The sequence below is a fragment of the Hemitrygon akajei genome, chromosome 6 (assembly GCF_048418815.1).
Source record: "Hemitrygon akajei chromosome 6, sHemAka1.3, whole genome shotgun sequence".
In the NCBI taxonomy this organism is placed as follows: Eukaryota; Metazoa; Chordata; class Chondrichthyes; order Myliobatiformes; family Dasyatidae; genus Hemitrygon; species Hemitrygon akajei.
Genome location: NC_133129.1, coordinates 93,648,903 through 93,664,356, shown reverse-complemented (window position 1 = coordinate 93,664,356; position 15,454 = coordinate 93,648,903). Strand labels below are relative to the sequence as shown.

Here is a 15,454-nt window from a genome sequence, read left to right as displayed (position 1 = left end):
GCCGAGATCCTTCGGAAGGACTGGAGATAAAAAGATGAGGAGTAGAGTTAAAAAGTGGGGGGGGGGGGGGGAGGAAGAAACACAGGGTGATAGGTGATACTGGGAGGGGGAAGGGTGAAGTTGATTGGTGAAAGAGATTCAGGGTTGGAGAAGGGGGAGTCTGATAGGAGAGGACAGAAAGCCATGGAAGGAAGAAAAGGGGGAGGAGCACCAGAGGGAGGTGGTGGGTGGGCAAGGAGATAAAGTTAGAGAGGGAAAAGGGGATGGGGAATTGTGAAGTGGGGGGTCATTACTGAAGTTCATGAAATCAATGTTCATGCCATCAGGTTGGAGGCTACCCAAACAGAGTATAAGGTGTTGTTCCTCCAACTTGAGCATGGCCCCATCACAACAATGGAGGAGGCCATGGGCAGACATTTTGAAATAGGAATGGGAAGTGGAATTAAAATGGGTGGCCACTGGGAGATCCCACTTTTTCTGGTGGACAAAGCGTAGGTGCTCAGTAAAGTGGTCTCCCAATCTATGTCTGGTCTCACCGATGTACAGGAAGCAAAACCAGACACAGTATATGACCCTAACAGACCCACAGGTGAAGTGTCGCCTCACTTGGTCGGACTGTTTTGGGCCCTGAATGGTAGTGAGGGAAGATGTATAGGGGCATTTCACTGTATGTTTCGATGTACATGTGATAAGTTTGAATCTTGAATCTACAGCTGGGTTTCCTACATTGCCAAAGGACAGAGAGCTGCATGTCTGCCTCTTCTGGCTGTGGGACACTTCAGAAGTAACCCAAATGGTTCCTGCTGCCTATCACATACTCTACATCCCTATCACAAACCGTCTGCCAGCCACCCACACACCAGACTTGGTAGTCTCCCCTTCCCTCCCCAGTTGGTTCCGCCCATCCATTACCATTCCTTTATCTGGTTCCATTAATCAGAAAACCAGAATTAGGTTTAATATCACCGGCATATTTCATGAAATTTGTTGTTTTTGTGGCAGCAGTACAATGCAATACAGAATAATAGACAGAAAAATGTGAACTACAGTAATATATATATTCTTATATATATATAAAAGAATTACATTAAATAAGTAATGCAAAAACAGAAATTTTAAAAGTAGTGAAGTAGTGTTCATGGGTTCAATGTCCTTTCAGTAATCAGATGGCAGAGGGGTAGAAGCTGTTTCTGAATCATTGACTGTGTGCCTTCAGGCTCCTGTACCCCCTCCCTGATGGCAGCAATGAGAAGAGGCATGTTCTGGGTGGTGGGGGTCCTTAATGACAAGACACCTCCCTTATGAGGCATTGCTCCTTGAAGATGTCCCGGATACTACGGAGGTTGGTGCCCATGATGGAACTGACAGAGTTTACAACTCTCTGCAGTTTACTTTGATCCTGTGCAGTAACCCCCTCCCTCTCCACACCAGACTATGATACAGCCGGTTAGAATGCTCTCCATGGCACATCTGTAGAAATCCTTGCTTCTCAGATACCAGCTTCTTGGCTCTTCACTTAACACCTCCCAACCTTTGTCTCTACTCACCCCTCCCCCACCTGTCTGACTCCTTCTGCCCCTCCCTCCTCTTGTTTACCCACACCAAAGTCACACTGTCTCCCAACTCTCCCCTTGTTGGATCTAGAGATGAAATTGTCCAAAACGTTCTTTGGAAGTCAAGAATGAGGAGCAAGTCTTGTGGCTGCTGCCATTTTATTATTCCTCTCAGAGGGATCAGAAGTGAAGAGAGTGAACAATTTCAAGTTCCTGGGTGTCAGTATCTCTGAGGATCTAACCTGGACCCAACATATCGATGCAGGCACGACCAGCAGCAATACTTCGTTAGGAGTTTGATGAGAATTGGTAGATTTTTCACAAAAAAAAACACTCTAATTTCCACAGATGTGCTGTGGAGAGCATTCTAACTGGCTGCATCACTGTCTGGTATGGGGGGGTGGGGGCGGGGGGGGGGAAGCTACTGCACAGGATAAGCTGCAGAGAGTTGTAAAATTAGTCATCTCCAGCATGGGCACTAGCCTTCTTGGAGCGATGTTTCAAAAAGGCAGTGTCCATCATCAAGGACCCCCATTATAGGACATGGCATCTTCCCATTGTTATGATCAGGGAGGAGGTACAGAAGCCTGAAGACATACTCAGTGGTTCAGGAACAGCTTCTTCCCTCTGCCATCTGATTTCCGAATTGACATTGAACTTAACGAACACTACCTCCTACTTTTTTAGTTTTTGAATTACTTATTTGCTTTAATTATTTTACGTATATGTATGGACTTACTGTTATTCAGCTTTTTCTCTCTATATTATGTATTGCACTGTACTGCTGCAAAGTCAACAAATAACATGACATATGCTGATGATACTAAACCTGATTCTGCTTCTCTTTAGCCAGAGAGTGGTGAATCTGTGGAATTCGTTGCCACAGGCGGCTGTGGAGGCCAAGTCTTTGAGTATATTTAAGGCGGAGGTTGATAGGTTCTTGGTTAGTCAGGGTGTGAAGGGTTACAGGGAATAATGTGAGATAACGAGGCTGAGGGGAAATATGGATCAGCCATGATGAAATTGTGGAGCAGACTTGATGGGCTAAATGGCCCAGTTGTGTTTCTATACCTTTTGTCTAAATAACACAGCAGCAGTTAGTAACTAACTCTAACTGTGTATATATATAGCTAGGGTAATTGTAGGTAGTGCACTGTACTGCTGCCACAAAAACAAACAAATCATTTCATACCATTTGTGAGTGATGATAAACCTGATTCTGATATGAGTCTCTATTGTGGACTGAGAGTGGGAAGGGGGCAGGGAGAGGGGAATCATGGTTGGGAAAAGGGGAAGGGAGAGGGGAGGGGATGGGAAGAACCAGAGAGACATTCTGTAATGATCAATAAGCCAAATGTTTGGAATCAAATGAACTTGCCTGGTGTCTCACGTCTGGACATGTCTGCAACTCCCCCACCCCTGGTACTCCTCCTCTGCCACCTGTCCCACACCCCTCCCATGGTGCTCCACCCTCGCCATTCCCAACAACATTAGCTCCCGCCAGATTTACAAGCTCGCTCTCTGCTCCATGTTGACAAATACAGTACTGTGCAAAAGTCTTAGTGAAGAAGAATACTGTATGTGTGCAAGACTTTGCACGGTACTGCACCTCTTGCGGCAGTCGGTAAAATAAGCGAACTGTCAGAACCACAGGAAAGGGCATTGGCTGCAATCTACCACCACTGCAGGACTTATTTAGTCACTTATCTAGAAATGCAACACAGTCACAGGACCTTCCGCACCACCTAATTACACCCAGGTGACCAATTAACCCTTGCGTCTCCGGGAGGAAACCGGAGCAGCCGGAGGACCCCACAGCATCACAGGGAGAACATACAAACTCCTTACAGACAGTGGTGGGAATTGAACCCGGGTCATTGGCACTTAATAGCGTAATGCTAACCACTATGCTGTTGTGCTCTTGGCTGTGTCCAGGGCAAAAAAGCACTCTGGAAAACCCGGGCACTACCCACCCTGCAAACTGCCTTTTCCAAAAGCTCCCTTCTGTTAATTGCTATAGGGCTATTAAAACAAAACTTGCACCGTCTTAAATGTTTCTTTCCCCATGCAATTAATCTGATGTTACTGCCTATTACACCACTGGCATTTCAGGCAGCAATGAAGATCCTCATCTGTAGTGGTGTTCATCATGTCTTCGTGTCATCATAGCTTCCTCTCGGTTTTCACCACCGTCAGTCATGCAAGTCCCGGGTGGAGACTCAGGAATCCCATCGCACTCGAATGTGGAAGGATCCTTCATTGCTGTTTCCATAACAACTTTGTTTACTACTCTGGGTTGTTAGCCCTGAGCTGAACCCCCGAACCTGGAAGACCGATGGACCACTCTTCGTCTGGCCTCTACCCTTTGACCTGTTTGGCCTGGGTGACCCTACCAAGAGCCAAATCATAAAGCCCTGACTCCAGCTGACAGAGCTCTCTGGGTCATTGAGGCACGCAAGCCTCCAAACCATGACAAGTTTGTGGTCTTCTTGGAGGAATTAATCTTTTGAATCATTCTAGTTAATCTCCTCTATCTTCGCCGTCTATCCATTACCCCTGTCACTGCTCTGCACTGTAAGCACTAAACCCCCATTTTATAATGCTACTTACATTGTAAAAACTTGCTGTTGTATTTATACATTTTATTCCATGTCCCTACTTTAATCTCCAACTTTATTTTTTTATATAACTTAGAGAATTATTTAATGTGGCTTTTTGCTGCGTGTCATGCACCAGCCAACACACCACAGCAAATTCCTAATATACTATTTGTAGAGTATATGGCAAATAAAGTTGATTCTCAAGATTCTTCATAGATCAAAGTATGAGTACAGGAGTTGGAATGCTATGTTGAAATTGTGTCAGATGCTGTTGAGTCCAAACTTGGAGTACTGTGTGCAGTTCTGATCACCTACCTACAGGAAAGATACCAATAAGATTGAAAGAGTGCTGAGAAAGTTTACAAGGATGTTGCCAGGAATTGAGGATCTGAGTTATAGGGAGAGGCTGAATAGGTGAGGACTTTATTCCCTGGAGCGTAGGAGAATGAGGGGAGATCTTATGGAGATATACAAAATTATGATGGGTATAGATTCAACTCCTCTCCAGTGTCGCCAACTGGAATGTCATGGAGATCGGACATCGATACAGCAGGTTCAACTGTCAGAGGCTTCTGCACTCAGGCAATCGCTGTCCCTCTCTCTTGATGGGGGGTGGTGGGGTGGACAATTCTTGAGCCGAGTGAACTCGAATAAGTGTCTCCAGATTATAACATCGAAACCATGATCCGTTTCCTCCTGAGGAAAGCGGGACACCTGTCTGTCCCTTGTTAGTGAGAAAGAGAGCCCGTGGAACGTCAAAGTACTCGGTTATGGACTGTAGTTTTTTTTTCCAGACTGCAGATCATGGTCTTGTTGGGGGCTTTGTTATTGCTCGGTAGGTAGGTGATGGGAGCGATGCTTCCTGCTGGAACTGCTGGGGGGTGAGAATGAGGGGGAGGGTTCATGCTTTGCTGCTACTTGTGTGAGGGAGTGGGTTGGGCGGGCTATGGAGTTCTAACATTTTTTTCTGTCATTCATTCTTTGGGGTTTTTTCCTGTTTCGTGGATGTCTGTGAAGAGTAAGAATTTCAGGCTGTATATTGTACACAATATTAAGTGGAACCATTGAACCCCTGATAAGGTAAAAGGAAGCAGACTTTACCCTCTGGGGTTGGCTGAGAGTAGAACTAGAGGTTAATAGGTTCAGGGTGAAAGGTGAACTGTTTTGAGGGTGACCTGAGGGGGAACTTCTTCACCCAGAGGGTGGTGCAAGTGTGAGAACGAACTGCCAGTGGAAGTGGTCAGTGTGGGTTGAATTGCAACATTTAAGAGAAGCCTGGTTAGGTACATGGATGGGAGAGGTACATGGGTCTAGGGTTAGGGGGTACGCCTTACAGTACCAGCCACCTGGGTCAAATTCCTGTCGCTGTCTGTAAGGAGTTTGTACTTTCTGTGCATGACCATGTGGGTTTCCTCCCACAGTCCAAAGCTGGTGGTGGAATTGGTAATTGTAAGTTGTCCTGTGCATCACAGCTGCATGCCTGCCTGGTTTGGCAACACCAATGTCTTTGAACAGAAAATCCAACAAAAGGCAGTGGATATGGCCCAGTCCGTCACAGGTAAAGCCCTCCCTGCCATTGAGCACATCTACATGAAATGTTGCCATAGAAGAGCAGCATCCATGCTCAGGGAGCCCTACCACCCAGGCCATGCTCTCTTCTCACTACTGCCATCAGGTAGAGGGTTCAAGAGCCTCAGGACTCGCATTGCCAGGTTCAAGAACAGTTACACCCCTCAACTATCAGGCTCTCGAATAGACAGAGAAATCTACACTCACTTGCCCCATCATTGAAATGTTCCTACAATCAATTATCTCACTTTAAGGACTCTATCTCATTATCTCATGTTCTCATTATTTTTTGCTATTTATTTATATTTGCATATAAATAATTTGTTGTTTTCTGCACTCTAATCGATCTTTCACTGATCCTGTCGTAGTTACTATTCTATAGATTGCTGAGTACGTCCACAGGAAAATGAAATGCAGGCTTGTATATGGTGGCATATATGTGCTTTGATAATAAAATTTACTTTGAACTGTGAAGTTTGATTAGGCTAGGATTAATTCGGGGGTTGCTGGCCTGTGAGGCTCGAAGGGCTGGAAATAAATATTCAGCACTGTATCTCAATAAATAAATAATAATAAAAATCTCTCCTAACCTGGTTCCACCTATTGTCAGCCAGCCCCAGCCTTGTCCCTCCCTCACACTTCCACTTCCTTATTCTGGCTATCTCACCCCTACATTCTCAGTCCTATCGCAGCGACATCACCCGCTCCTCTGGCTCCGCAGACGCTCCCCGACATGTTGAATTTCTCCAGCAGTTCATCTTCTGCTCCAGATTCCAGCATCTTCAGACGTTCATGTCTCCGGTCTATCCTGTCCTATAATTAATTAATTCAGTCATTCATTTATTTTAATGAGATACAAAGTGGAACAGGCTCTACCGGCCCTTCGAGCCACCCTGCCCAGCAACCCACGATTTAACCCTAGTCGAATTACGGGACAGTTTGCAAGCACCAATCAGCAAACTTGATGGTTCAGTTTGAACTGGATCTAACAGTGCAGTCATGTGTCAGCAGTGGGCTGAGCACACAGCCCTGGGGCCGAGCGGGGGCAGTGGGGGGCTGCCAGCATGGTGAAACTAGAGATGTTTCTGCCAGCACTGACTGACCTTTCTGTCAGAAAGTCCAGGATCCCACAGACGTATTGAGACCCAACAAGGACAGTTTATCTGAGGGAGGATTGTATTGAATGCTGAGCTGAAGTCAATGAGCAGCATCCTGGCATGTGAGGCACCATTTTCCCAGGTGAGATAGGACAGAGAGTAGCACAGAGGCTATGGCATTGTCAGTGGAATGATTTGAGTGATAAGTGAACTGGAAAGGGTTTATTATTGATTCTATTGTATTTCTTTGTTCTGTGATTGCCTGCAAGAAAATGAACCTCAGGGTTGTATATAGTGACATATATGGACTTCGGTAATAAATTTACTTTGAACTTATGAGTACAGGTAGATGGTTCCCTGAAAGTGATGTCATAGGTAAACAGGGTAGTGAGAAAGGTCTTTAGCACGCTGGCCTTCATCAGTCAGTGTATATAGTATAGACATTGGGATAGTACGTTGCAGTTATATACTTGGTGGCAGGGTGAAGATGTGTCTCTACCAAAGGAAGTATAAGGTGCTCCTTCTTTCCACTAGCCTGCAGGTCACCCTTAGGCAAGGTGTAGAACCTACCTAGCCCACCCCCACCCCAATCAGAGTCACCTGAAGCCATGAGCAGGTGGTGAGGATGGTCGTATGAGCAGCCGGTGCGGATCACAAGTTCTGGTTATGCGACCGCTGATGCAAGGCAGCCAGCCTCTGAAGAGTATAGATAACGGCTGGTGTGTCACCCATCTTGTAAAGACGCTGCCTAGGAGACAGCGACAGCAAACCGCTTCCGTAGAACAATTTGCGAAGAACAATCATGGTCACAGAAAGACCATGATCGCCCATGTCATACGACATGGCGCATAACCATCAAATGATATACAATGCACTTGGGGTATTGTGTTCAGTTCTGGTCACCTTGCTCTCAGAAAGATGTCATGAATCTGCAAAGGAAATATTTCCAAGGATGTTGCTCAGACTCGAAGAACTGAGTTGTAGAGAAGGTTGAGTAAGCTAGGACTGTATTCCGTTGACTGTAGAAGACTGAGGGATAATCTTATAGGGGTGCATAAATCATGAGGGCCATAGATAGAATGGTAGCGTCTGTGCCCCCAATTTACCCCTGTTCGCCTAGGGTGAACCACTGTCGCCCCGCCCACAGTGCAATACTTTGGTGTAAATACGGTGTAATGCCCCCCCCCCCCCAGTACACACTCACAACACAAATATCAGACAATACACCAAAGGCGAGTAAATAATTACAACTTTATAGTTATTCCTTAGTGATGGGTTAGTAGAAACGGATAACCTAAAGGCACCAAATCAGTAAGTTTATCAGTTTGTGCACATAATATTTTAATACGTTGGAGCTCACGCCTCCGGTTCCATCCACAATGACCTCCCGAGCCTTTGGCCACCATCCGAACCGCCGACGTCCAGTATCCACCGCCCTGGAACCGCTGTCCGCTCCTCACACGTCCGTCCTCCTCGCTCGCCTCCCGAAAAAGACCGCGAACTCCTGCTACATTCACATACATACAAGATAGCATAACAATTCTCCATTGGTTAGTTCCCCTCTATCTGCAGTTATAACCCGAACATTCCAGCTACAGAAACCCATTACAGCATTAAGTAACATTACAGAGAAGCCATTTCATTATAACAATACAGAGAAGCCATTTTGTTAGCCTGAACAGTTAACACCACAGTTACTGGTACTGAGAGCCTTACAGAGAAAATGGCCTCCCTATGTTCAGATAACAGGAACTAAAGGGTTTAGGTTTAGGGTGGGAGGGGAGAGATTTAATATGGTGACCTGAGAGGCAACTTCTTCACCGTCTGTATAATGGAACAAAATGCCAGAGAAAGTTGTTGAGGTGGGTACAATAACAACATTTTGTTCAAGTACATTGATAGTAAAGTTTTAGACAGGGTTCCCAACATGAAGTCCATGGACCCCTCAGTTAATAGTAAGGGTCCATAGCATAATAAAGTTTGGGAACCCCTGGTGTACAGAGAGATGGGTCAAACCCTGGCAAATGGGATTAGTTCAGATGGACATTTTGGTTGACTTAGGCCTGGTGGGCAGAACAGCCTTTTTCTGTGTGCTATGACCCAATGTCTCTGCGACCTGATATCTCTGTAATAAGTTATTTTAAACAAACACATTATTTTGTACATTAAGAAATTATTGTTTGAAAGCTGCCGACTGCTAAACTGTAGACTAATGATAACACTGGGCAACAAATTATCTTGAAAGTTTTGCTTCCTCAGAATTTTTTCAATGTTTATGATAGACCGCGTGAAGCTGAACACAGATATAATCTCAGGCTGCATGAAGCTGCAGACTTAGGAATTTAGGGAAACAAGAAATTAACTTTTATTGAATATAATGTGCTTTATTGCATAATGCTGCTGATGCTTTGCAATAGCTCAACTGAGCTAAAAATGTTTTGTTGATGATTGTCATTTGTACTCAGTGTCTGAGGCTTCTTGCTTAAATGTCCAATGAAAATCAGCCAGCATTGATGGATTCCAGTTGCCCCGATACCATTTCTCCATGACTGCAAGGTCCTGATGAAACACCATACTCGTCACTGACACTGCCAAGATTTGCAGGGAAGAAATCTAAATGGGAATGCAGAAAATGAATCGTTAGTGACATATTGCACTTCAAGGTTTTGTATACTTGAAGCATGTCTGGTTCTCTGTAGTTGCCCTGAGTACCTCCCATGCGATTTTCTCCGGACCAACTAGAAGTTCTTCAAATTGCCTGTTAGTGTTTGAGTAGTAGACCAACAAAAATGCCTTCCTTAACCTTGGCACCGGTTATTCTGATTTGAATTATGAATTGAAATCACAAATATAGGTGATTTAAAAAACGGTGTGTGATAGGGAAATGTCATGATGATTTTCAATACCAGAAGCCTAAAGTCCATAAGATCCACTCAAAAGTATTCAGGAAGCAACTCTTTTCTTGTGCAATGTAATTAATTAGAGGAAGAGAGGGTGGGACTACAATGCTAGAGGGCAAGAACGATTGATGTCGTATGGAATGGAAGAGGGACTGTTGAGTGATTGTGGGAGAGGAGGAGTGCACTGGCACATCAACACAGGGTCACAGAAGCACAGATAAGGAAAGAGGCAGCTATCTGCTGAGAAATGACTGAACATGAAAGATCATTTCGGTAGGGCGAGTGAAATAAATAGGCAGGTGTGGACACGTACACAGGCAGATAGATACATGCAGAGGCAGACAGAGAAATGCAAATACTTATGTGGATAGATAGATACAGAATAATACAGATAGCTGAATAGATACTGACTGATACAGGAATACATGAATAGATCCTACCTGATATGGATTGATACAGAAATTGATATACTGTATCTTCAAATGTGATGCCTCAGAAAGGAGGAATCCATCATTAAGGACCCCAATTACCCAGGACATGCCCTCTTCTCTACCGTCAGGACCTTGAAGACACACACTCAATATTTTAGGATCAGCTTCTTCCCCTCTGCCATCAGATTTCTGAATGGACAGTGAAACCATGAACACTACCTCACTATATTTTGTTTCTTCTTTCACTCTCTTTTTGCTCTTATTATTTAATTTATATATATATATATAATTTCTTACTGTAATTTACAGTTTTTAGCATTGCAATGTCGCATGACAACAAGGTATAGAGATAGATAAGTAAACAGAAGAGAAGGGAAGAGTTGGGAGGGAGGGATCAGCAGACTTTTACGTGTGGGTGTAAATACATAAACGGAACAATGACAGCGGGCCAGATGAAGGAACAGGCAGGCAGATAAACAAATAAATATGATGGATTTCTTATCACAATGGTGCGGACAACAGGCTTGGGTTTGGAACTTCCCTGTAGGCAGTGAAAGGTCAGGCACAGCGAGGGTTCAGCACTGAATTCAACAATGTTCAAGGTAACAATGATGTAAAACTCTTGTAAATGTTGCTGCCAGTCTGGAAGTAGCAAGTGAGTCAGTTTATGTAGTGAGAGCCAGTGAACCCAGTGAGAGCCAGTGTACCCAGTGGGAATCAGTTAATGCAGTGAGAGCCAGTGTACCCAGTGGGAATCAGTTAATGCAGTGAGAGCCAGTGTACCCAGTGGGAATCAGTTAATGCAGTGAGAGCCAGTGTATCCAGTGGGAATCAGTGAACCCTGTGAGAGCCAGTGTACCTATTGAATGCCAGTGTATCCAATGGGAATAAGTGTACTTAGTAAGGACCAGTGTATCCAGTGGGAGCCAGTGTGCACTTTGGGTGACTGTGTATCTAGTGGGAATTGATGTACTCAGTAAGGACTGAGTATACCAAGAGGGAATGTGCACTCAGTGGGAGTCAGTGTGTTACAGTACACACCTGCATGCACTAGCCTTCGGGGTTTAGATGCTCTGAATCTCCAGGGTATGGATATATGGTACTTTTGCTTTAAAGATTCTGACCCACTCCGATAATTGGCTGCCATGTTTTGGCGCCTAAGACTTAGATATTTAAAGAAACCCTGAACTCAGGTTCGGGGGCTCAACTTTGGTTCAGTCTGTGATTGCTGTTAGGATTTCTGACTCGTTTGGATTCTCGTCTGAGCTTGTCAGGTACTTGTCCGGCATCTAGTCAAGAACCCTGTTCTCATCTCCGTCTTGAAAGCATGTCTTGATTCTAGTCTCGGATACTCCGGCATTTGGGTCCTTACCGTCTGGCCTAGGCCTCTCATTGCACAGAGGGAATCAGAGAGGACCTGTATACCATGAGCCTATGTATCCAATGGGAGCCAACGTCCTGCGGGAGGCCCAGCTATGCCAGGAGCTGCTTATTTGCTTACTGCCTGTTACGTGTCTGCTGTTTAGGGCAGCAGTGAAGATCCTCTATCTCTGGCGATGTTCAGGGATTCCTTCATCGTGTCAGTAACTTCCCCTCGGTTTTTACCACTGTCGGTCATGCAAGCCCCAGGTGGAGACTCCAGGTGAAATACCATCACCTCAGATGTAGAAGGATCCTTCATCGCTGTTTCCAAAATAATTTTGTCTTACCAGTCAGGGTTGTTAGCCCTGAGTATACCCCCGAACCTGGAGGACCGGTGGCCCATTTCTAGTCTGGCCTCTGCCCTTTGACCTGTTTGGCATGGGTAACCCTACAAGAGCCAAAGCATTAAACCGTATTTGCCAACGTAGCTCTCCAAGTTATTGAGGCATGCAAACCTCCAAACTCAATGATGAGGCTGTAGTCCTCTTGGAGGAATGTCAGGAAACAACCTGAAATGATTGCTGTGCACATCATTGTGCCAGTGATTATGATGTCACTGTGATCAGGATAGTGACATAATTCAAGATTCAAGCCTATTTGTCATGTATACATTGATAGAGAGTGTCATTTGCGTTTACAACCAGAACACCCGAGGGTGTCACCACACATTCCGGTGCCAACATAGCACGTTCATAATACTTGATAAAATATCACAGAACACAACAAAACATCGCACAAGAACAACAACAGCAAAACATGATCTGTTCCTTCCACCCACTCACCCACACACAGAGTCCTCTAACTCCAGGACAGGCTGTCTTCTTTGGCTCCCAGTGGATTCGAACTTGGACTTGGGCTGACAGACATTGGCCCTTGACGTCCCCAATAGACTCGCAGAGGTCTGCAAACTTGAGGCTCCAGCAGTGGAACGACCTCCGGACTTCCGATTTGACCCTCAGGCCTCAATCCTTGGCTTCTATCCCTGGATTCGCCAGTCACCAAATGCTAGGCCTCAAGCCCTGGACTCGACGATTCATGAACCCAGGAGGTCATCAGACTTCACTTTCACCTCATGAACTCCCACTCCGGAACCACTGACAACTCTTGACCATGGAGTAGGGTGGGGTGTGGGACCATCAGCCCTCATCCATGCTGGTCTGTCAACCCAACAACCGGCTGCACATCTCGGCCTCATCCACAGATGTTACCAGTCCGTGACACCTGCCTTCAAATACAGAACGGAGACATGGACTGTAGTCTGATCTCTAATTCCTCCAATCCCTGTCTCTAAACCAGGGGTTCCCAACCTTTTAATGGACCAAATCTATTAAGCAAGGGGTCTGTGGATTCCAGGTCGGGAATGCCTTATAAATCCTAACCTGATGCTCAACTGCCCTCTCTATCCACACAACCATCCTTAAAAACACCAAAAATCAACTCATTCCGAGCTGAGATCTCTGAGCCATCTTGGAATCACTGTGATGTCACACTTTGAAGAGGGTTGAATGTGATTGTGACTGAGTTATGAAGTCATAGAGCTATCAGTTCTGATGTCACTGTACCAAGGATTGTGATGTCACTGGTAGGCAACAGGAGCACGTTGCCAGGCATGATGTCACACTGACTGTCTGGCCATGACTCCTCCTGTACTGAGTCCACTCCGGGCAACCGAGCTTCACTGTGGCTATGATTACCTCCTGCTTCTCTCTTCTGTAGGTTGACCATGCCAGCCCGGAGGGAGCTCTGAGAGCAGGGGAAATGCTTACCTTCTACCTCCTCCTCCTGTTACTAGGCATCGAGCAGAGCCCAGCCGGTAAGTAGCCTGACATTATGAACGCGGGAAAGAAAGAAAGGCGGGTAATACTTGCTGGCACCGGTACCATCACACTGTGAGCTTGCACAAACACACACCGAGGGAAGGGCATAACTATGGAACGGTAGATTCTGACAGATGCTTGTGCTCCCTTGCACAGCTGGAAGCTCTGCAGGATCTGGCCAGCATTCCTCCCTCAACCAGCATCTGACCCAAGTCATCCAGATGTATGTCAGCACACACATGCACATATTTAACTATGGGTGAGGATAGGATCGGAATCAAGGGTCAACTTTACTCGCTGCATGCATTTACATGTGTTAGGGATATGCTGTGGTGTGCTGGTCAGGGTGTGACAAGCAAAACTCAATAATGATAAAGAATTATATACAGTATGTATTTACAGTTCTATGCAACAGTCTCAGTCACATATATATAACTAGGGTGCTTAAGGATTTCACACGGTAGTGCAGTATTTTTATGCTGCTGCAAAAAAAACTAATTTCATGACATCTGTGAGTGATGATAAACCCGATTCTGATCTGGGTCTCTATTGTGGACTGAGAGTGGGAAGGGAACAGAGAGAGGGAAAAGTTTGGGAAAAGGGAAATGGAGAAGGGAGGGAATGGGAAGCACCAGAGAGACGCTCTGTGATGATCAATAAACCAATTGTTTAGAATCAAGTGACCTTGCCTGGTGTCTCAGGGCTGGGTGAGTCTGCACCCACAGCACCCTCCACCCCGGCACTCCTTCTCTGCCACCTGTCCCACACCCCTCCCAAGGCACTCCACCCTCACCATTCACAACATCCTTTGCTTCCGCCAAACTCGCTCTCCACTCCACATTGACAAATACAGTATACATAGCTGTGCAAGCTAATAAGGTTAAAGGTTAAAGGATGAATATGGAATAAAACATAAATAAATCTCAGCATGTATTTACAATGTAAACAACATTATAAAAAGTGGGTTAAGGTGTTTACAATGCAGTATTGTGACAGGGGTATGAAAAACGGGTAGGGTCTAACTAGCAACACACACAAAATGCTGGTGGAACACAGCAGGCCAGGCAGCATCTACAAGGAGAAGCACTGTCGACGTTTCAGGCCGAGACCCTTCGTCAGGACTAACTGAAAGGAAAGATAGTAAGAGATTTTCTAGGATGGTTGATCAGATTAACCGCCTGTGGGAAGACACTCTTTAGATGGCAAGGAGTTTTTGTTTTAATAGTCCTTCAGCACTTTCCAGAAGGGAGCTTTTGGAAAAGGCAGTTTTCAGGGTTGGTAGTGTCCACAATATTTTTTTCCTGCTTGCTTCTTTGTCCTGGGCATAATTTCCAGAAGTGATAGTAGACTGCAGCCATGATCTTTTCTGCTGTCCTGACAGTTCGCTGTAGATTTTGTCCATTGTGTGAGGATGCTCTCTGTGATGGCAGTGTAGAATTGCACCAGTAAGTTCTGGGGGGAGATGGGATTTTGCCAACTTCCAAATTGGTAAAGTATCAAGATAAAGATACATCAACACATACAGAAGGGAAGGAGAGATCAGGAGGATGATATTTAACCCCTTTGCCATGTCCCACTAGAGCAGGGTTTCACAGACCCCGGTTAACAGTAGGAGTCCATGGTATAAAAAAGATTGGAAACCCCTGCATTAGACCGTAAGACCATAAGACAAAGGAGCAGAAGTCGGCCATTCGGCCCATCGAGTCTGCTCCGCTATTTCATCATGAGCTGATTCAATCTCCCCTTTAGTCCCTTCTCACCATAACCTTTGATGCCCTGACTACTCAGATACCTATCAATCTCTGCCTTAAATACACCCAATGACTTGGCCTCCACTGCTGCCCGTGGCAACAAATTCCACAGATTCACCACCCTCTGGCTAAAAAATTTTTGGTTCTGAATCATCTTGGTTCTGAATGGGCGCCCTGCAATCCTCAAGTCATGTCCTCTTGTACTACACTCCCCCACCATGGGAAACAACTTTGTCACATCCACTCTGTCCATGCCTTTCAACATTCAAAATGTTTCTATGAGGTCCCCCCCCCATTCTTCTAAACTCCAAGGA

General features: G+C 45.4%; 1 protein-coding gene across 2 annotated transcripts in view; it reads left to right on the top strand.

The window, feature by feature from the left end:
• The window catches only part of LOC140729287 (trypsin-like), an 83,979-nt gene that overhangs the window by 26,571 nt on the left and 41,954 nt on the right, over window positions 1-15,454 (top strand). For both annotated transcript variants that reach the window (XM_073048893.1, XM_073048892.1), the window contains one exon: window positions 13,289-13,385. In XM_073048893.1, coding sequence (XP_072904994.1) covers window positions 13,331-13,385 — 55 coding nt within the window. In that variant the 5' untranslated portion in view covers window positions 13,289-13,330. The remainder of the gene's footprint in view (window positions 1-13,288; window positions 13,386-15,454) is intronic.